Below are 23,400 nucleotides of genomic sequence, written 5' to 3'. Positions count from 1 at the left end.
TTTGGAGTGTATCGGAGCCAAGACAGCAGGAGATCGTAACAATTTATAGCAAGCAATTTAGATCTCATCTTTTGCATCCATTGACAAATCCATGAACATATCAAAATGAGTTACCTCTCTGCCTGTGAGAATGTGCCTGGCCAGTTTCACTTTGGCAAAGTTTCCTTTGCCAATGGTCTTAAGAAGCCGGTAATTTCCAATATGCGGCTGCTCATCCGTACATGAAGTGATTGAATTTTTGCCTCGAACCCCAGAGCGTGCAGATCGAGAAGGAGCTTCTGGTCGACTGTCCCCATGAGATATGTGCTGAAACAAAGATTACAACACCCGGTTAAACAACCAGAAGACATTTTCTTTTCACAGCGCAATTTACAATGAAAATGGGAACAAAAGTTTTCAACAATCACAGAATCTTACTTATCACAAACATACTTGTAGACCGTGCAGTCTGCACTCAAAAGGTGGGAGCTGGAACATGCTACTCTGGCTGATGTGCTTTTCACCACCTCTGACTTTTTCACCCCCCCGGGCCCCAATGCTCATCTCAGATGTGAATAACCATGTGTCCCCCATGTACAATACACTCTTTGCCCAATGTACATAGGCTTGCATTTGCAACTGAATGTTCCACTGTTGGTGCCAATAATTAATCAATTTTATCCACTTTCCCTGGCAGGCAGCATCCCTAGGGTCTCCCGTGGCATGGAGAATGGTTTGGGCATCTGAACTTGGTTCACTTTTTTTACTGTCATGCGCCATGGAATGGCATGCTCCTCTGCAAGTACCATGATGTTCCCGTGGGAGCACATGGCGGCTCTAGGATCCTGAATTTTAGGGTTTTTTTTTTTTTAAGTTGAGAGGGAATAAACATTTTAAAGATGTTACGGTATGGTATGGAGAAGGTTGGTATTCTCCCACAAGGACTCAGCCTCGGGCCAATTGCAATCAGCCTCCCATTCTGAGGGATAGAAAAACATTTCTGGGGTCCCACTCTCTGCAAGTTATTTCTCAGGGTGACCTGCTCTATGGATCCGACTGGACGAGAAATCCCACAGGCTTCCATATATCAGATGTCCCATTTCCTCACCTCTTTCAATCTTTACCGGGCTTTACGCACCACCTCTCTACATGATAGGAGGGATCGTAATTTTCGCTCTCCTTCCACCGGCTTCCCAAGGAGGTATAACAGATGACAAAATGGTGAGGTTCTAACCATAGATCTAGAGAAATGATGATCTTGTCCCCAGCAGGAACCATATAATCTTGGGTACAAACAAAGATACTGTTCCTCCTCTACTGCCTTCCGTACTGGAAGAATAGCCTGCAAGGTTAAGAGATTAAATATCCCATTCTAGGGCTCAAGATTTTGGGGACTACACTGACTGCATAGAGGGGCTGGCAGTTTTATTACTAAGATAGGAAAATTCTAGGGTCTCCCGGTTTGTGTCTTCTAGGCCAGAACCCACTACTGACCATCTAACGGGTTGCAGAAGTAAGACTGACACAGCAGGGTAATGGTAGTCAGCATAAACCTTTATTCTAAGAGCAGTTTCCCTGCCTCAAACAAAATAACTAATGTCCCGGTCAGGATGTCAAAGCAAAAGTCCCAATATCCAATGTCAGAATGCTAACTATGCCTCACACAACTAACTAAAAGGTTGTTAGCCCAAAAGGAGGTATTCCCTTCCCCTGGGCAAAAAGGCAGTTCTGGAGTTTTCAGTTCCAGAAGTGTTGGAGGAATGCCTCCCTACCCCAGGCTTCCAATACAGTTCATACACTGGTGGGGGATGTCTTCCTAGCCCAGCCTTCTTCAGGCTCAAAACACAGTTTAACAGTTGGCAGGGAAATATTTATTTTATTTCTGTTCCCCTGTTGGCCCTTCTCAGACTTCTTTTGTCTCTAGGACACCGACCTTGAAATAGACCCGGTTCCTTTCCTCCAGGCACAGGGGAGTTTGGATGAGTCTCCAAACTGTAGTGGGTCCCCGACCCTGGTTGGCAGATCTGTTTCCTCCTACAGGTACTGCAACAAAGAATGGCTTGGATGCTCCAAGCTGTGGTGGGTCCCAGGTTCGCTTTATGGTTTCTTGGTCTCACATACAGACATTGTTTACTCCCCTGCCAAGTACTGTCTTCATAGGAATTACAGTTCTCTTTACAAGTTATCTTTTGTGACAGCCCTGGGTTGCCTCCTCTCCAGGTACTGCCACAAGGAATATTAGACCTTGTTACTCGATTTATTTCTCGTAAGGGTCCCAGACCAGATTCCCCTCGTTACCATATCTTGGTAAAGTGTCTTGGTATCACAGAGGGCACATCTTCTCTTCCCCTTATATCCATTATGCTTTTCAGGGTTTATTGCACCCACTGGGGACCACCAACCATATGCTCAGTCACTTAAATACCTTCAGGGTCTGTGCTGCAGTCCTCTGGTTAGTCGCAGGCTTCCCAGTGTCATCCTTTGCTGCACTGGCATTCAGCGATTCTTCTTGGGTTGCCGCAGCGGCTCCAGACTCCCTTTCTGCGTCTCCCTTCTCACCGGACCACATGTCCCTGCTATGATATGGGCACTTCCCATAGCCAGCTTCCGTTTCCTCTGTGGATCCGGAGGAGACCAATCCTTCAGTGTCTCAACACCTTGGTCTGCTCTTGTCGTCCCCATCTTCAAGTCAGTCCCTCTTGCGGTTCCTCTGAGCATCTGACATTCAGGCAAGCTCATTCTCAGTTTTTTATGTGCGTTCCCATCAAGGTCTGCAGTTGAAAGCTAGAGCGTTCAGGTAAACACTTCTGAGTGAGTCCTGCGAATCTTCATCGTCTACTCGTATGTTCCGGTTTTGGATCTTCATGAGTTAAACCTATTCTCCCTAGTCCTTCCTACTTCCTGTATGGTACAGAAGTATATTGATGGGGAGAAAGGATTGAGAGAGTGGGGGTGAAAGAAAGGTGTAGGGATTGGGTGAGTAAAGGGTTCTCCACAATAGTCGCCACAGGTTCCACAGTGGGATTCCCATCAGATCCACCAACTTAGTACCACCGACAGGGAGACTATTGGGTAACTGCCTTACCTCCCTGGCTGCATGCAAGGGGCTCCCTCTATGGAAGCAGTGATGGCATCCTGCGATTCATCACAAATGGCGTTTGAGATTAGTGTACCATGTCACTTGCGCGTACAGCATAGGGCGGGTCCACAACTGGCACTCTGCGCGAGGGAAATGCTAACACCTGCAGGAAAATTTGCAGAGGGTGCCTGCAGCAATTTGGACCAGAGGGCCCCCTCAACTCAAATTGCAGGAAGGGGCCATGTTGTCCCAGGTCAAACAGTACCCTGTATCCAGGAGGGGGCGGGGGAGAATGGGGGGCGGATGAGGGGATGACACCATTGTTGCATTATGGCAACAGGGCATAATACAGGAAGACTCCATGTGTAAGATGGCCATCTACCTGTAAAAAAAGTGAAAAGAGAGGGGTGGGGGGGGTCTTGGAGTATGGTGCAGGATCTTCACCCACTCAACAACATCGTGAAGGCGGAGTATCCACTGGTACCAAATCCAGCCATGATTTTTTGTAACATTCCCAGGGTGACAACCTGCTTCGGTGATTGGCCTGAAAGCATAATTTTAAATACCACTAGATCCAGATTCCCAGTACCTCATTGTGTTCACTTACCGCGGTCAGAGATTCCACCAGACCACACTTCCACAAGGGTACTGGAACTCTCGAAAGCATATTTAAATAGGGTACTACAGGTAGAGTTGGGGCATGTACAGACAGCACAGTGATACTGTAGATGACCTCTAGGACGGATTTGATAACACTATTGACTTTACTGGCAGACAAAGGGTACAAGGTGGAGGGAAAAACTGAAATATTGCCAGAAAGAGGTAGTTTAACTAGGGTAGATATGGTCATTTGAGAGGAGATTACCCCCGGAAAGGGCAGCAGTACGGACTACACCCCATCTAAAAACACAGTAAAAGAAATGCATCAGTTGCTGTGCTTGTCCAATTACGGCCAGTCCTTAATTTTTGAATTCTGTTACACTAAACCATTACTGCAGGGGCTCAAGGCAGCACAGAAGGTGAAGGTCCATCCCCTGGACACCTGAAAGGATACATTCCTTTAAGGAACTAAAAGATGCACTAACCCATGCACCAATACTGGCAACCCCAGATAACAACAAAGAAGGTTTTCTGTTCTCTCATTCCAAAAGAAGTGATGACCTCTCAGAAAAAGCCCCAAGGACATAAAACACTGGTCTGCGCTGTGTGTTTGGTGCACATTTCGTTTTGACAGCAGTCTGATGCTAGCCAACACTGGACCCGAGGATGCAGAGCCCTATAAAACCAGCTACTTTGGTGGAGTGCGCTGAATGTTTTGGTGTTCGGTGGAAACAGAACCTTGCCAATGCCTCAGAAGTTCCACTGAGGATTGCCCGATACGGTGCTCTAGAGGTAACCGAGAGAACAACAATGTCAGCCGGCACCTGAACAAGATATAACAAGGGGGTTGTCCTACCCTCTATGAGTTAAAGAGTGCAAACATAAATGAAATGCAAACTGGTTATGGACCCTTATGAATGCCCATACAATTGGGGCAACCAGTGTGGGGCAACACTCACTGTTAAACACTAAACTCTTACTCATACGAAAAGTGTCAGCTTTTTATTATTCATAGGCTGATACTTTATCTTTTTAAAGATGTTGAGTATTTGTATATGCACATATCAATACATGATAACATTTCATAGTGTATAAACACCTAGCTATAATGAAAATTCAATGTTCCATGTTTACAGATGGCCTGCAGTGCAAACAATACACTTGAATATTTAACAGGCAGTTTGTTAGTAGGTGAGATGTGCCAATATAATTAGGTGCAGGAAACACACGGTGAAAAATGCGGTTTATGGGAGACGTTGGTTGTAAGTCTCCTGAGCCCAGCTAGTCTGACCTCATATTTGGTGTATGTCTGAATAGGGATGTTAGTAGTATAGGTGCAGCATTCAAAGCAGCCCGTGGGAGTTTCTGGGTCTGCAAGCTGCTGACGATTCGGCAGAGATAGATGGAAGCCTTCTTCTGACACCTGAACAAGATAGCAGATGAGGCTCTTAAAAGCCCCTCTTGATGTGGGAGTAATGCCAGTTGGGAACAATTCTGTAACTACAGGGGAAACCCTGGAGGGTTCCAGTAATGGAGCACAGCCCCCAGAGACTAGCCTCCTGGGCTTGATGTTGCAAGGAGATAGAGAATTAGTGTCCCTTCAGGAAGGGGAAGAAAGGAATGTGCCTGTCCGGGGTAGTGATCAGCAAGGGAATACTTGCGGCTCAATGCCAACGGAGGAGCAAGACATCGAACAGCAGTCCCCTTTTGCTCCCGAGCATCGGAACATTCAGGCTTCCTGGGGGAAGGAGACTGAGCAAGAAACCCCCTCAACCCCCTGAGCGGAATGAAGCCCCAGGCTACCAACTGTATGCCCATTCCCATGGCCCTGGTGTGCTATGTGGAAAAGGAGGTTGCTTGGCGCCCACTAATGAACCCAAGCGGGTACCCTTGATCAATTACATTACATTTGTAATGCGCACTATGTACGCCGAGGTATGAAGGCACAGACAATTACACAGATACATACAGATACACTTTGATGCCTGAAGTCTATAGCAGGGCCAAAGGTGAGAGTCCACAACAAGATTTAAGAGAATAGCAACGTTTTCAAGTCTCTTAAAAACTTGCAAAGAACTTTGGCTTCTCATTGTCACTGGTAACTGATTCCAGAGCTTAGGCACTATCAAAGAGAATGCACCATTCTCTGCTTTCGATGTTCGACACCAGGGGAGGAACAAGTAGTTCTGAGTGCAAGACCTCAAAGCCCTAATCATTAACTGTCAATGATGTACATCTGCAGCTAGGGTGGCATCTGGCCAAGTCTGCACTTAAAGGTGATAACCAATACCCTAAACTTGACACAAGCCTCTATTGGTAGCCAGTGAAGTGAGTGCCTAGCTTCTGAGACATGAAGGTGGCATAGCCCAATCACGACTCTAACTGCCCAGTTTGTTTGTAAACATCCCGCTTACATAGACCAGCCAGTAGGCTACAACAATACTCGATCTTGGCCCCTATTATAGCTCTGGCAATAGTTTTGGCAATTGCCTGAGTGATAAGCGAGAGCAGTTTGCCGTAATAGACCGAGGCAGAGACCACGCTAGTTACGTGGAGTCTCACGGAGTGTCTGGTCAAGGATCACGTCCAAAATCTTTATTTTAGGGAGAGGAATGATGTCCCCTAGCATGAAAGCTATAAGCCTGGTCCAGCTTACGCAGAGAAGCCAATCTACCCATCATCAATTCTGTCTTCCCCTTGTTTAGAGCAAGGTTGTTTAAGCATCCACTTCTCAATGAGGTTAAATATTTCCAATTCATCCTGCGCATGACAACCCTAGAGAGAGACATTGCGCGTCGCCAGCATAGTTCGAAATTCAATGCAAAGAGCGAATAAACTTGATAGCCCGACTATCTAAAGACACCCTAAAATCCCAACGAATATTGAGTCACCATGGTGCTATATCTTCTATGGATGAGCTGGTGTTTGCCCATAACCCCTTGGTGCAGTGAAGTCATAACGTTCTGAATAACCCCCTGCTCCAGCTCAGGATACGCCCCGATATGAAGGAAGTGGAATATGGGGGGTGGAAGGTTTCTAGCCTGGGGTCTCCTCCATATGAAGAAAAGATTGAAGATCAAGAAGTGGAGAGCCTGGTTAGATATCGCGGCAGAACCAAGATTCCCCAACCTGGTCTGATATGGATTCCATCTCCTCAGAGTGGACAATATTCTATTCCCCGAAGAGATCTGAGAATAGAATTGCAATGTGGTTTGGAGGCTGGTGACGCAGGAGATAGGATTGTGAGAGAATGCAGGCAACATTCATGGCATCACTGGCAATATCGATTGCTCCCTTTACAAAATGATATGAATTAAAGGATTCATTGAGATCAGGCTACTCTTATAGCCATGGCCCACACCAAGGTGTCCTACCTCGAAAGCTCTGATATAGCAAAGCAGAGGCCTCCTTAAATTGGCAAAATCACCCGAGTGATCTAGCCGGATGCGAAAAGTTGAATAAAATGACCTTAATGGAAGCAGTCCTAGAGGACTGCAAGTGGATGAGGGCTCAATTTAAGCCACACCAGGTGAGAGCTGACTCTAGGAATCCAGCCCAAGCACCCACGATAAGTACTTTCGAAACAGGGGGAAAATGAAAATCCACCAACAGCCTCACCACAAACCTAGATCAAACTTCACATATACAACTAAGAGACAGACCACTGCCTAGCTCCCAAGATGCAAGCTGGAGAGGAGGCAACAGACGGCTATTGCCAGGTCAGGCAAAGCCCTTCCAGAGAAAGTATCAAGACCGCAGAGGTCATGGCGTCTGGAGACACAAGCCCCACCAATGTGAATTGCCAACTACATATCTAGAGTGGCTCAGGGAATATTAGAAAAGTAAGGCAAAACATGAAGATGGGTGCAAAAAGGAAATGGAATGGGTCCAGGGCATCCTTTGAGACCGCTCCAATCCACACCACCTTCTTTGTCAACCCAACCCATTAGGTGCCTTAGAAGAGAGCCTATAATCGATACAGAAAACTCGGAGGCCCGGACTTTCCAGAATCAGAGATCAGGAAAAGACAACAACCAGAGGAAGGTGGGGTTTGTCGCAATTTCACACTCTTGTCTCAGTAACTAACTGAAATCATAACAAGGGAGAAAGATGAGGGATGGGCCAACCTGAGCAGGTTGGAGTTGGTATAAATAAATAGGCAAGTATCCCCCCTTTCCAAGGCTGATGCGCCCCCCCACCCGAGTGCAATTATTGGGGCTAACTATGGTGAAAGCGGCTGCAAAAAAAAAATCTACGCAAACATTTTTTGAACCTTGGCGGAAAAGAAACCGATGACTTGAAAAGAATCAGCGCTGCAACAGACGAAATCATCCAAAGATGTTAAACTAAAAGGCCTTGAGGATGGTGGTTGGAAACTGGGTATGTCACTGATAAAAACACTAGAGTATATCTGGAAATGTGCTTCTAAATGAAAACCTCATTCTGAATCAACGTAATGTGTCTGTTCCACCATATACCGAAACTAAGATCAATACCTATGGAGAACATTGTTCAGTTCGTAAATGAGAATCGTAAATGAGTATCGTACAGAGTGGGTGATTCGACATCTGCGTTCTCAACAAAAAGGAGAAATCTTGGCATTGAAAGAACTACTACACCCACTGGGGTAGAACCTGAGTGACTATCAAGATGGCGTCATCGTTTCAAACAAATGTTGCAGGCTGCTAGCTCACCGATCAACATAACTAGTAACATAGGCCTCAACACAACTGGCTAGAATAACTTCAATTGATCCCACTGGACTCGATCAGCTAACCATCAGAGTAACGTTTGCTAACACCAACCATAAAGGAAATACTTTGCTAAACTTCTGGTCCAGTGTCACTAGTTAAACGCAATAGTGGCCATGGCTAGCAGCAGCCCCGACAAAGCCGCGTCTGCCCAAATACAAGAAAAGGGAAGCCCGGCAACCCCTTCGCCTAGATAGCTGGAATAAGAATAGCAGAGCTTTTTGTAAATCCAACCCCGGGAAAATGTGATTATATGCTTGCAGGAAAAATGGCTGCGGAACATTACTGTGTGTGAGGGGTATAAAGTCAAACTGAATGAAGCACAAAAAGGGACTATGGGAAGACCAGTGTTGATAAAATGGCTAGAAAACTGCAGATAATCAAGGTGAATCAACCAAACCCCTTTGTTCAATCACTATGGATCTGGTTTCTGAACCAGGAGGGTAATCAAAATAAAATCTTACTCTAAATCAATGTATATTGGGGCATTAATCACGCAAAGGATGTTTACCTTGCTGACACCATAATGCAACTGATCGAAGCTTCAACAACAGTGGACGATCCCCACCTTATATTGTGTGGTGACCTCAATATGCATCTTATGAATGGTGTAGGGATGGTGCAACTGAAATCACTGCTTGATCAAAGGACTAAACTATGGTTGGATGAAATGAAATTGTGAAATGTTCAGGTTGAATGGCCAGATTAAGGGAGACATGCCAGCCACAAATAAATGGTCTAGAGGAGAACAAAGGGGCTTTATTGACTACTACTTTGTCTCACAGAACGTCCTGGTTGACAACCGCCTCCTAGTGGGGGAGGTGCCAACCAGTGACCACAATTTAAAGAGACGTGGATTGTAAGACTAGAATAAAGGGAGCACAGGGCCCAGTGGATCTCACATAGGGAAGAAAAAAAAATAGGCTTTCAATTCAACCACTTGTAAGTCCCACGAATCACTGGAAAGTATGAACAATTCACCCACAACCACCCTGGGGTATCAAACTACACGAGGATACTGCAGGCATACAGAGTAGCCCGAGCTCCTGGCACAACGCTAGACATCCGCCCTGCACACAAATACAAGAAATAGTCAGAGCCAGATGAGCCATGAGATCTGATATGAGAAGGATTAAAATGGCATAATGATCCATCAGGCAAAAAAAGAAAACAAAAATACTAAAATTGGCTTAAAGCTTCCAACGCGGACAGACTCAATTTAACGCAGAACAGATGCTCAAAATGCTAGGGAAAAACACAAGGCATGTATGGGAGCTATTGAATAATGGTGGCAACTTCAATTCGGTGCTGACCCAGAATCAAGTGCCAAAGGCTTGCTTGATGGATTACTCCAAGCTCTTCTCTCGGGGGGAGGGGGGTGGGGGACAATGAGCCACTGGTGCCAAACGTAAGCTGGACATTTAGCACGGACATAGAAGAAATCAAAACCATGATTTCCAAGCTAAGCTCTGAGAGCGGCAGGCCACGATGGCCTCGCAAACCTTGTTTTAAAAAGGAAATTTCGATGCCTGGGCTGACTTGACAAGTTATGACAACAAAGCAGATCCCCCAACATATGGAACAAGGATATATTAGTCCCAATCTTTAAAAAGGGCAATCGCAAGGACCCTAAAAACTACCGCCCAATATCCCTACTAGACACCACAGGCAAACTATCTGCCGGTCCGCTATTACATGATCTCAATCAGTGGGCAGTGCAGACATATGGACCTACGGCAGACTGGGTTTGTTAAAAAAAAAAAAAAACGGGGGGGTGGCGTCACCTCAGTAAACCCGTTCCTTTTGAACCTTTTAAAACAGTGATTAAAGCCAAAAGTGGAACTGCCCGTCGGATCTAGTTGAAGCAATAAGGATCCTGTATTCAACCTCTTCGATACAGGTGAGACTTCATTTCGGGGTACGGGAGGGGGTAGAGAATACAGATCCAACGGGGCCTAAAGCAAGGATACTCCTTAGCACTGATCATCTAACCCTATATATGCCATATCTGGGAGCATCACAACAAGGAATATGAGCCTTCCCTCTGAAATATGGGGAGCTAGAGCTCACTTGGGTCCTATATGCAGACGAGCTGGTCTTAATTGACCAGACGCCTATCGCACTCCAACGTAGACTAGATTGATTCACTGCACATTTAAAGCTGAACAATGAGGATTAAAATCCAAAGTTCTCATTATGGCTCCAGCAAGTAGGAAATTTAAGGGAGGTCAGATTTGGAAAGTGGTGCAGGAAACTATAGAGTAGGTTGAGGGGATAACATATCTGGGTACGGTGATTAACAAGAACTTAGATGAGCCCAATTAATAATGCCACGCGCTAAAGCTGGGAAATTTGCGAATCAGGCAGTAGTTCTGCATAAGAAATTGAGGTCTTTTTTGCCGTCTCCTGTGTTGATTTTTTATAAGCAAAAAGTGATCCTGAGTCACCTATGGGGCAGAAACAATCTAGTTTGAAAGAGTGGTGTGCACTAGGATGGTTTTAGAAGGTCCTGCGGCTACCTAAATCTCTCCCAATGGCTTGCATCTAATTTGAGCTGGAATTTGCAATCGATGAGTCTGGTGGTATGGAAAATCATTTCCCTCTATAGGAAATGCCCGACCCCAGACTCTGCGTTTTCTCTCAAAATCCTAAGACAAATCATCTCCCCCAGGTCAGACAAATGGCTTAAACAGTGGAAGAATCAGTGAGGAAATTATATGAAAGAACGTGACAGAGCAAGGGGAATAATTAACAACCCACTGAAAGCAACCAAAAAAAAAAAAATTACTGAAGCTAGATTGGATTAGTAACATCCAAAACCAGAAGGTCGTACAGGCTCTCCTTTGGGTTTGAGGATCCAAGAGGACTAAATCCGATCCAGAAATACTTGCAAAAGTTCCAATCTATTATAGGGACCCATTTATGTGATCTTGCTTAAATATATTGCCATCAGAGGAGGTGCTCCTCTTAGAAAGGAGGCAGATATTGGCAGGAGATGAACGCTGTAGACACTGTGGCGATCCGCAGGACAGAGTCCACCTTCCCTGTGGAAAATAACTGCTGCCTTAGTTGAGCCCTGATTGCGACTGTTGGGAAGCTTTCATAAACAAGCTGAAGCATTATCACCCAAGGAATGGTGGCACTGAGCACTACTGGGGGAGGGGGATAGTTTAATCCTTGCATTAATGTCTTTTGTGGAATCTGCTCAAACATGAATAGGAAAGGGACCCAAGTGAACTCATGGAGGGAGGTATTGATGATTCAGACATCTGAGTGATTGGGAGAGAAGGAAGAAACTGGAAAGAGCAAAAGTATTTTGGAATATAACTTTTGTAAGGGATAACATGACTATACTTGGAATAGGTGGTTTCTACTTTTCTACTATTCATTGTGTTTTTTTAAGAGGATCTGCTGTAAAAGGTTTATTTGCTTTGTCGCAGCAATGTAATAAAACCATATAAGTTTGAATTGAAAAAAATAAGCCCCTGGTTTAGAACAGTGGTATTTTATATGCAGTGAGGCTGGGGCATTGTCCATGCGAGCAAGCGATGGGCTGTCAAGTGACACTCCATGTACAGCATTCAGAATTTGCTATTCTGGAAAAATCGAAGGCTACCGCTCACCACCCAATGCTGGTTTCTACCCTGACCCTCAATTCACATTGTGAGGTGCCGCGTCAGTCCTGCGACTTTCGACGCCCAGCCAGTCCAGGAGGGTAATGATCAGGATTGCACCACATGCGAAGAGGGACCTGATGTTCTGCATACAGTGAGAGAAGAAGCACAAGGAGGAGGGGGGTTATTCTTTGTGAATGGTCATTGATTGACCAGAGCACAGAAGGTCGCAACACTGGGTCAGCAGTGGTGCGTTTTGGAGGGGAGGACTTGGTGGCAGCACAGATGAGATTACCATCACATCATTCAGCACAACAAACGTACGAATTAGTGGCATTGACATCAGCAGCAGAAATGTGCCACGATTTACTCAGATTCAGCATATGTCAACTACACAGTACATTCTGGATCATCTAGACGGAAGAGGGGCTTCAGGGGAAGCGACGGGGCACCAGTGCAGCATGCACACTTGCAAGACTGATAGAGGTGTTGCCATTACCCTCAGTTCTAGCCAGCCCTCCAGATAAGGCGCTGATAAGGCCTTTACGCACAGAAATCTGGTCAATACGGCCCTTTTAATTATTCCTTGCGTACCACTTACAAAGGCTATTTATGGCAGCACACCCTTTAAGCAATCTAAAGAAGCAACTGGGATGATTTCTGGTCCGTTTAATTTTTTTTTTTAACTCTCACCAGTTAATGGTGTTTGTTTATTATTTGTAATGCGCAAAACATACCCTCCGGTATCGGGGCGCAGCCTTTACAAGAAATTGCGAAGTTTAGTTACACCAAACATATTACAGCAATCTTAATATGTACAAAACACAGTAAAGACACAGGATAAGATACAAATATACATATGTGCCGTTAGGCACATGTGGTTACAGTGTGCAAGTGGTACATGAAGGTGAGACTTCGCACCTCAGTGAGTTGAGGCCTGTGTTATCCAGCCATTGTACTACCTTACAGCGGAAATTTTGATCAGGCAAGTCCTTTCTAAGAGCCGGCGGCAAGGAGTTCCATAATTTGGCTGCTGTTACGGAGAAACTGTTGCCACCAATAGTAGAGCGTTTGAAGTTGGGGACAGAGAGGCAGTCTTTGTAGGCTGTTCTTGTAGGTCTCAAGGAGGACTGTCTGAAATGTGTCAACCAAATAGATTGGGGCTGCATTGTTAAGGGATTTACGAGTGATGCCGTTTTCAGGAGGATTTTGTTTTTGATGGTCAGCCAGTTCTGCTGTTGGCTATATGGGCTGTAATATGCTCTCTATGAAGCCAGGGTCTGCCGTCAATCATGCACACCATTAAAAGCTATTGGTGGTTATTTTTAGCCAATGGAATTTGAAGATGTGCAGTGCATGGGTGGAGTTTACATTTTTAAGTGGGCATGGCACCATTCACATGTGCAGCAACTGGAGGACAACAAGTCACTATGGTGCCCCAGCAGTGAGCAGAAACCCTGCCAGGCAAGCCCAAGCTGTCTCATACCGTCTTCCTGTGTGTCTGCCTCAGATTCCCACAGAGAAAAAGGTAGATATTGGCTTTGTGGGCTCAGGTTTTTATGCCTTTCATAGAAGTGTTGTTTGCAAAGGCTGGGGATGTGTGCAGTCACACCCTTTGATAGTACCACCAAGGGGATTGGAGGAGCCAATTAAAATGATAACGTGTTGGCATCTCCTGTCAGCGACTGACTTTTACTCTTCGTGGTTGTAGCTACCAGATACGAGCCTCCTGGGAGTATCACGCAATAGGATCAGATCGGGGGATTTCGATGCCAGCCCTATCCCTCGCAGTAACAGTATTTTTTTTATTTGTGTGCCATGAGCTGCACGTGGTCACAAGGGTCCAATGCTTTGAGGCCTGGAAACGATTTTTGTACGGGTGTCAGTCAGGCACAGGATGTGTGGGGATGTGTTAGATGTGTTGGGAGGAAGGCTAGGTCAGGGGCAACGCATTAGTCTTGGAGGCAAGACAACAGCGCAACACCGGTTTGAATCCCGATCCCGCGCTTAGAAACCACTTGTTGGTATTAACCGCGTTATAAATGAATTAATAATGGTATCTGGGGTTACTATTGGGAGGTGAAAGCATCTGCTGAGTGCAAATGAATTTGAAGTAACAGCAAATGACTGTCTAAATTGTGTCTATGTGGGGTGACATGGGGGCAGATTGCCACAGAGTATTTCTCAGATTTCGGCTTGTGGATAGCTTCGAATAGGGACTGCCACAACATGGCACCTGAAGTGTTGTGTGGTCATAAAAGGGTGCAAAATGTTATGATTTGGAATGGACATCAGAGCAGCATCACATGCAGAGTAAGCTTTGAGTTAAAAGTTCAGAATGACAATCTGTGTGTCTCTTCAGGGTTGGCATGGGCACAAAAAGGCATACGTCATTTCTCATGCTGATTAGCCTCGGGTGCTGGGCCGAGTGTGAAATCAGGACTGAATGGGCACTGGATTAGAATGCGGGTGTTAAGACATCTGAGGGGTAAATGTGCAGGCTGCGCTGCCTCTGAATTGAATACAACAAAGACTGAATACGCAGTTGAATTAAAGAAATGAGGTTTTTAGGAGTTTACTTTTTGCATATATATATATACACACACACACACACACACACACGACAATGCATTACTTACCCTAAAAGTATTTGATGGTTGTATCTGCTTAGATTCACATGCTGTGCATAGGTCCGACATCCAGTGGTCACTGCGGAGTATTGCATTGTTTTTCGTAGTCGAAAAGGGGACGTCGACAAGGCGTGTCTGTAACACTATCCCTATAGTGACGTGCGTTGTACCCATAATCCCTCACGCGTCGAGGTCCCTCTGTATTTTTCTGCCCTGAGGGAGCCTTCTAGATGTGAGCACAGAAAAGAGATATAGAAAAGGATGTCTATGTTCCTTCCATCCGAGCGGGGAGGAAGTGTGGGCGCATGTGAATCTAAGCAGATACAACCATCAGAAATGCTTTTACGGTAAGTAATGCATCGTCTTCTGATGTTTGTTAATCTGCTTAGAATCACATGCTGTGCATAGACTAGCGAGCAGTACCCGGAGTTGGAGGTGGGTTGTGCGAAGGAACAGTAGAGAAAAGATGTCTTAATACTGCTTGTCCCACCTGGGAATCAGATCTAGAGTGGGCATCTAGACAGTAGTGTTTTGTAAAGGTGTGTACAGAACTCCAGGTTGCCGCTTTGCAGATGGACTCAAGGGGAACATTTGCAATGAATGCTATGGATGCCCCAGTGCCTCGAGTAGAGTGTGCTCTTGGCTTGAAGGGTAGTTCTCTCTTAGCAAGAGAGAAACAGAGAGTGATGCATTGTACAATCCATCTAGATATAATGGATTTTGAAACTGCATCTCCTTCTCTTCCTGCTGCCACCGAGACAAAGAACTGATTAGTCTCTCTCAGTGGACTAGTTCTTTCCATGTAAAACATAACAGCTCTGCGCACATCAAGTGTATGCAGGCTTTTTTCTCCTAGATTTGAAGGATTTTGAAAGAAAGTTGGTAGTTCTATAGACTGGTTGACATGGTATTTGGAGATGAATTTCGGTGCGAACCTTGGGTGTGTGCGTAGAACCACTTTATCCTTGTGAACTGTTACAAAGGGGTCTAAAACCGAAAGGGCCTGTAGTTCAATTACTCTCCTAATGGAGGTAATAGCGATTAGGAAAGCAGTCTTAAGAGTGAGATCTTTAAGAGTTGCCTTGTGCATGGGTTCAAAGGGTGATCCCATGAGCCTGGGGAGTACCACATTTAGATCCCAGCCAGGAGCTGGGTTTGCTATTGGAGGGTGTATACTCTTTACCCCTTCCATGAAGGCTTTGATTACTGGGATCTTCCACCACGATACTTTGAGTTGTGAAGTGGTGTAAGCCGAAAGCGCTGCCAGGTGTACTTTAATAGAATTGAATACTAGACCCGAGTCCAGTAAATGGGTCAGGTACAGAATAATTTGTGTGGGAGAGCAGTCAACGGGGTTGATACTCTTCCCTCTACCCCAGATGACAAATCTTTTCCATTTGCTGGAATAGCAGTGACGAGTGTTAGGCTTTCTGGCCTCTCTGAGGAGGTCCATGCACCTCTGTGGAAGTTGTAAATGTCCAAATTCTATGACCTCAGGAGCCAGGCTGCTAAGTTCATGGTCTGAGGGCATGGGTGCAGTGTCCTGCCCCTGTCTTGTGACAGCATGTTGTACGGGCAGGGCAGTTTCACTTGAGGAGATAGAGACATCTTCAACAAGTGAGCGAGCCATGGCTGTCGGGCCCACATAGGGGCCACCAGTATCATGGTAACTTGTTCCTGGTGCATCTTGTGCACTATCTTGTTGAGAAGGGGAGTCGGGGGGGGGGAAAGCGTAAATAAATTTCCCTGACCATGGAATCGATAGGCCGTTCCCCTTGGACTGGTTCTGGGGGTACCTGGAGGCGTAATCTTGGCATTGAGAGTTTTCCAGAGTTGCGAACAGGTCTATTTCTGGGAAACCCCACTGTGTGAAGACGTCAAAGACGATGTCTTCTTGTAACCACCATTCGTACTCTACGGGCAGGGGGAAGTCTCTGCTGAGTTTGTCTGCTAGCAGATTGAGTTCCCCTGGTACATGTTGTGATAGTATGAACATGTGTTTGAGAGCCCACTTCCAGATGTTCTGGGACAGCTTGGACAGTCCTGGAGAGTGAGCGCCCCCTTGCTTGTAGAGGTAGTACATGGCTGTGGTGCTGTCTGTGAGGACCATCACTGTCTTTCCTTGTAGGTGTTCCTGAAAGGCTTTCAGTGCTTTGAACACCGCTAGTAGTTCCAGCAGGTTTATATGCTTGGATGCTAAGCTCGAAGTCCACGCTCCGTGAGCAGTCTGATGGGATAGGTGAGCCCCCCCATCCTGTAAGGGATGCGTCTGTGGTTAGATGGCTTCCACTGCGGGTGTGGCAAAAGTTTTCCCTAATAACAGGTTTTCTTTTGTCCACCACCGTAGTGAGAGAACCAAGGCCTGCGAGACCACCACTAGATCGTCCCATTGTCCACTGGCCTGACACCACTGGCTGTTGAGCCACTCTTGCATTGGGCGCATGCGCAGGCGCGCGTGAGGTACCAAATAAATACAGGACGCGATCCTCCCTAGCAAGCGCATTGCTTTGCGTACCGTCACCTCTCGACCTGCCACATAATGGGGGGGATCTGAAACAGCATGTTTTGGACCCTCTCGTTGGAGGGGAAGACGAGGCCGTCCTTTGTTCGAATTAGAGCCCCTAGGAATTGTTTGATTTGGCTGGGGTCTAAGCTGGACTTCTTTTCGTTGATGGAGAAGCCCAGTTGGAACAAAAGGTCTACAGTCTTTTGGGTATTGGAGAAGCATGTTTCGTAAGAATACCCTGTTATGAGCCAGTCGTCGAGGTAAGGGTATACCGGGATGGATAACCTGCGCAGGTGGGCCGCTGCCACTGCCAGTACTTTCGTGAATACCCTTGGTGCAGATGCTATCCCGAAGGTTAGTACTCTGAACTGGTAGTGTTTGTTCTCTATCTTGAACCTGAGGTATTTTCTGTGCGCTGGCAACATTAAAATATGAAAGTATGCATCTTTCATGTCCAGTGTTGTCATGTAATCCCCTTGTGATAAGTGGGATTACTTCCTGCAAGGTCACCATACGAAACTTTTGGGGTTTGACAAACTTGTTCGCTGGGCGCAGATCTAATACAGGGCGCATGGTTAAGTCCTTTTTGGGTACAAGGAAGTACACTGAATAAATACCTTCCGTTACCTGAGATAGGGGGACAGGCTCTATAGCTTCTTTTTTCAGTAGCTCTTCTACTTCTTGAAGAAGAATGGTGAGGTGTTCCGGTGTCATGCGTCGGTTCCGTGGGGGTCTGTACTTCGGGGAACCGTTGAATTCGATGCAGTATCCGTGGGCTATGGTGGATAATACCCAGCGGTCTGACGATAATCCCTCCCATGCTGAAAGGAACAATGTTAGCCGGCCCCCGACTGGTGATGCATGGGAGGGGACCCGAATCTTCGTGTCATTTGTTGGTATTTGGCGTGGAACCTTTGGGGCTGGAGCCGCGACCTCTTCCTCTGCCACGGCGTTGGCCTCTTTGAGTGAACTGGGTGTTACCCTGGTTAGAGGGCCAGTTGGTAGCAGAGTAAAATTGCTGTTGGTTTTGCTGCTGGCGTTGGCCACGAAAGGAGCGTCTATTGCCATAGCCGCGTCTGTTAGGGGGCCTAGAAATTTGGTCATGAGTCTTGATGGTATCAAACTCTTTCTTCGCATGTTCTAGGGCCTCATCAACTGCTTTCCCAAACAGATGTGTTTGTTCTATGGGCTTATTTATCAGGGAAGCCTGGGTTTCCGGCTTACATCCCGAATTGCGCAGCCAGACATGGCGTTTGAGAAGTATTCCCTGAACCAGGGAACGGCCAGCCGTCTCTGCGGCATCTAAGGAGTTCTTACGATGCCCTGGTTTACAAGAGTTCCCTCTGAGATTGTAGCTAACAGGCGTGCACGCAGGGGTTCTGGTGCGTCCTCTGCTTTGCAGCTTGCTCCACTGTGCATCTGCGTAGCTAGCTAGTAGGGAATTGTTATTTGCAATCCTAATTGAAAAGGCGGCGGACGTCGTGATTCTCTTCCCAAGTGCATAGAGCTTTTTGCCCTCTTTGTCAGGTGGTGCCTCACTAGTTAATAGTGGTACCCCTGCTCTTTTCCTTGTATTAGTAACTACGAGGGAGTCAGAATAGAATGGCCTCTGATGTACAAAGGGTCAGAGGGCGAAGGGCTGAAGAGCTTTTCTATCCGAGGGTTGACCCCTCTGACTAAGGCAGGATTGGAAAGGGAAGGAGTTATTCTTCTCTTTATAGAAGCCAGGAGCGGGATAGACTGACTAACAGGGGCTTTTTCTTTAATAACTTTCTCTACAAAGTCTATGTCAGGAAGAGTCTCCCCTGTGTCTATTTCAAAATGCGCTGCTGCCTTGCGCAATAGTGCATTAAGTGAAGGTTGGCCATCTATGGGAGAGGTGTTTCCAATAGGTGAATCCTTGGGAGGAGAAGGGTGAAAGACATCAGGGTCTGAGTGCACTGATGGGGATTGCCAAGGCTGCACTGATGGGGATTGCCAGGGCTGCGAGGTAGCTGTATCTTCTTCGAAAGCTCCTGCACTAGTGTAAGGATCTTCTTCAAACCCCTCTTCCTCATGTTCTTCCTCTCCACCCAAACACTCATCTTCCTGGAGGTATTGCTCCTCTTCAGTGAGGTCATATACGTCTGTAGAAGGGGGAAACAGCCTAGGAATTTTGACCCTAGGGTCATCCTGGGGCCATTCTCTTGGTCTTTTGGGTGTGGGTGGGTTTTGGTTTCCCAAAAACCTTTCCATTTTCTCCATACAAGAATGGAGTCTTTCAAGGGTCTCATGGGGGTCCCCTGAATAGTCTAGAGGGGGGAAATCAGTGTTGTCACCTTCAAAACGCTTAGAATGCTCCCACAACTTCGAAGAAAGGTTTCCGTCGCCCTCTGAAAAGCCCTCCGGTAGTTCTGAAGTGCCCTTAGATGAAGGGGGCAGTTCCTGGCTACTCGTGCTTTTTCGGTGTTTCCATAGCTTTGTGTGCGGTATTCGACGTTTGTTTCGTCGTCCGCTTACGTTCGTCTTCGGAAACAATTCTCGCCAGGCTCTCGACAACGAGGTTGTCAGTAGAGGACTCTGGTGTCGACGTTGCCTGCGTTACGCGTTCTTCCTCGACGGCCGCTCTATGGAGCGTTACGTCAGATGATTTTGGGGTAGCGCCCGTGTTTGATGAAAGCCCAATCGCTGGTCGCGACTGCGTTTGCGGGTGGGGCTTGAGACCCTTACGGTCTGAGGTAGACGCCGGAGTGCCCTGCGTCCCCTTCGGCGCTGATGGATCCTTCGTCTTCGACGAAGAAGAGCCGTGGGTTGTGTGCTTAGGCCTATGGGGTCTGTGTGCGTCCTTGTCGCCGGGGTGTTCATCCCCATGAGCAGGGCGTGAGCCGAGCCCGTCGGGGCTGGGGACGGACGTCGAGGAGCGTGAGCGCTCCTTCTGGGGGTTAATGACTTCCGTAACGGACGTCGAGTTATCACCCTCCTCATCACTTTCTGTAACAGCGGCGGCGGGTGAGGAAACTGACTTCGACATAGCGTAGTCCGCCCACCTCTTAACTTTGCGTTCTTTAAGAGTTCTTGGTTTCAAGAGCTTACAGGCCGGGCAGCTGTCCTCCTTATGATCGAGGGGCAAGCAACGATTACAGAGCTTGTGTTTGTCCTTCCAAGTGTATTTGCCCCTACAGCATGGGCAAAACTTAAAAGGTGTCCTCTCCATAGCTGTGGCAATAATAACTGGTGATAACCCCAAGGGAAAGATAGGGGAGAAAGAAAGACATTCTCAAAGAGAAGATAAAAGTTCGAACCCCCACTCTCCATACTGTATGTTGGCCGGCGAGGCCAGGCCACGTGTTCGGCAGCGCCGAAGGATCTCCTCCGTCTCTTCCCCTCCGTCGAAAACCTGCTCGGCGGAGAAACAGCTTCACAGCTAACGTCGAGGGGAGGGATCTTTAACAATATAATAAGTATAATTAAGGACCGAGGTCCGTAGTAAGTATTTGCAATGTCTCTCTAGGAGCTCCGCGTAAGGCGGCCAGAAGCTGGGTGGAAAAAAACAATCTGAGGGACCTCGACGCGTGAGGGATTATGGGTACAACGCACGTCACTATAGGGAATAGTGTTACAGACAGGCCTTGTCGACGTCCCCTTTTCGACTACAAAAAACAAAATGCAGTACTCCGCAGTGACCACTGGATGTCGGACCTATGCACAGCATGTGAATACATACATACACATTGCCAGGATGCGCACAGGGCAGATGAGACTCTGCAGGGGTCTGCATTGTGTATCTCTGGGTTTGAACTACCACCCCCATGATCCCTCCATTGATTATGCTGGTGAGGGCTGATGGGAGTTGTAGTCCAAACCCTCTATAGAGAAATGTTGACTCCTGCATGCTGACAACATACCCACACTATTTTCCAATCGGACTACGATTAACTCTGCAATATATTTTTTATGTTTAGTGTGAGCACAGTAAAACATCTCTCACTGGTGGGCTATTTATCATGAACATTCTTTTAGGCTGCCTGGTTCATTTCAAGCTGTCTTCATTTGATTACTCTCCACGTTACAGAGTGAGCCACGAGATGGTACTCTATGCCGCATGAAAGGGTTAGCAAACATATCACGACTAAGCTTGTGAACACCCAAGGCCAGGATACCAAGTTTGATAAAGTGGATACTTATTCGGTTTAATGAGGCAGTCACTCACAAGCATAACTCTAGCAGGACTGTCGATTGCACGCTCCATTTATTTGCAAGAGATATGTCCAGTCCTTATAGAAACTATTTACTATTTAGAGACGTTTTTCGTGGCGTCGAGTGCACGTCACTGAAAGGCAAAAAAGTTGACAGTTTAAGAAATCAATGGTCTTTCTTTACGGAGCGTCACAGCAACGCTCTAGCTTTACTTTTCTTTCCGTGAACCATGATAGCAGGGTATTGTGAGATTCTCTTTTTATGAACATGTACATATGTTGACATAATACATCCTAAATAAACAAGGAATCAGCAGTGTACTAGAAAAGAATTACGCCGATTGCATTTATTACTGAGTCCTGTCTGCTAACTAGAAGATCATGGATCAAAAAGCATACACACCAAGATGACCAACAGCAAGCCAAGCTGGAAAGCACAATAGCTATACGGACACAACGTTTTCGTTTGGGCATTATGGGCAAAGCCAACGGGAGAATGCTCTTATTGGCAAGGCAATGCGTTCGAGTAGCATTGCTGGCAATATGTGCTAAGCTAAGGTTCTTACATGGGGGATACTGACAAATATTGAAGGACAGGACAGGATAGGGCACAGCCAGCATGATCCTGTGTTTTTATATACTAGCATGTATTGTGGGAAAAGGAATCATGGAAATATGTTGAATCTTGTACATTGTTGGTGTCTTGGCATCTAGTGCATTTTTTCATCTGTCACCCTGTGAAGCAGATGGCAAACTGGCATTTTACCCAGTTTTCACCAGAATTGTACTGTAAAATTAATCATTTTAACCCATTATTTTAAACTTATTTTCTCAGGACAACACCCTATTCATGGCAAATATGTACACCCTTCCAATTAATAATTTCACCAGCCACCACTGGCCTACTTATGTGCATGGTGCATAAAGGTAGTACTCCCAGGGCTGTGTAAGCACTAGGGCAGGGATCCCCCAACTTGTAGCAATTGAGCAGCTTGTTGCTTTCCCCCCTGCCCCTTTTTACATTGCTCCATGTTGCACTTGTCAGGGACAGCAGCCACGCATGTGGGTCCACGCTGCGGTATGACTGTTATAATCTTTTTGCAGGTAACTGGAACTCCTCTCCGTGTTAACCTGCACTGTTAAGTGTCAAGTGGTTCAAATAATGTACCTGATGTTTTACTCTTGCGAAGGAGAAACCTAATTTTTACACTTTTGAAATTGCATTTATGCTCTCATTCTAAAATTAGGGAGTACAATACTCTCACCTCAAAATCTTATCTGGAGCACTGAGTATAAGCTCTAGCGAGGGTGAGGCAACTGGTGTCTGACAAGAATGGCTTGGCTGCACGTATCAATTTGCACATGTAAGCTGTGGATGATGCTAGGGAGCTTGCCTGTCTATTTAAGGAGAAGTTGGAGTCCAGGTAGAATCCTAATGTTTTGACCTCTTGTCCCACTTTGATGTCGTTGCCATCAATCACAAAGGAGAAGTAGGCAGGGCCTAGTTTCTTTAGGCTAGTGGTAGTGCCTAAGATAAGTTCCGTTTTATCATCATTCAGGCATAGTCCATGTTTGGCCATCCATGATTCCATCAAGATGTTATTTTGTAATGTAAAAGGGAAGTTGTGTTTTGTTCACTTTAACTGCTTGCATTTTGTAGGTTACAGTGGTAAAGCATCTTAAATAATGAACATGCTTTTCACTTTGCTTTAGGACACATGTAGTATTATGTAAAATGAAAGTGGTTTTAAACGAGGGTGGCATTTCTGCTTCTTTTTTCTCAGTCTTAATCCGCTTTAATTGTGGTAGCGCAGTCACAGCAGCATGGGCAGTTCATATGCGGCTTTCATTTGATCATAGAAGCACACCAATTGCATTTAATGGCTTGGGCTTCTTGATCTCTTGAAGTTTTACAAGAGCCTCCCAGCAAGCAGATTGGCTTTTGCGAGAACCAAAATGTGTGGGGTGTTCTATATGATGTGATTTTTTGTCTTACGATTGCATGTGTTTGTGTGCATGCAAGGGCACTAGACAGTTTGATTTCTTTTAGCGCAACAGATAGCTAG

General features: G+C 46.2%; 1 protein-coding gene across 5 annotated transcripts in view; it reads right to left on the bottom strand.

Moving 5' to 3' along the window:
- MARK3 (microtubule affinity regulating kinase 3) overlaps positions 1-23,400 on the bottom strand; it is a 606,883-nt gene that overhangs the window by 517,845 nt on the left and 65,638 nt on the right. For all 5 annotated transcript variants that reach the window (XM_069638126.1, XM_069638125.1, XM_069638123.1 and 2 more), the window contains exon 2: positions 115-306. In XM_069638126.1, the coding sequence (XP_069494227.1) occupies positions 115-306 (192 nt within the window). The remainder of the gene's footprint in view (positions 1-114; positions 307-23,400) is intronic.

This window comes from Ambystoma mexicanum, chromosome 14 (assembly GCF_040938575.1).
Source record: "Ambystoma mexicanum isolate Mex_15411 chromosome 14, UKY_AmexF1_1, whole genome shotgun sequence".
Taxonomy (NCBI): domain Eukaryota; kingdom Metazoa; phylum Chordata; class Amphibia; order Caudata; family Ambystomatidae; genus Ambystoma; species Ambystoma mexicanum.
This window is presented reverse-complemented; position numbering and strand designations above follow the sequence as displayed.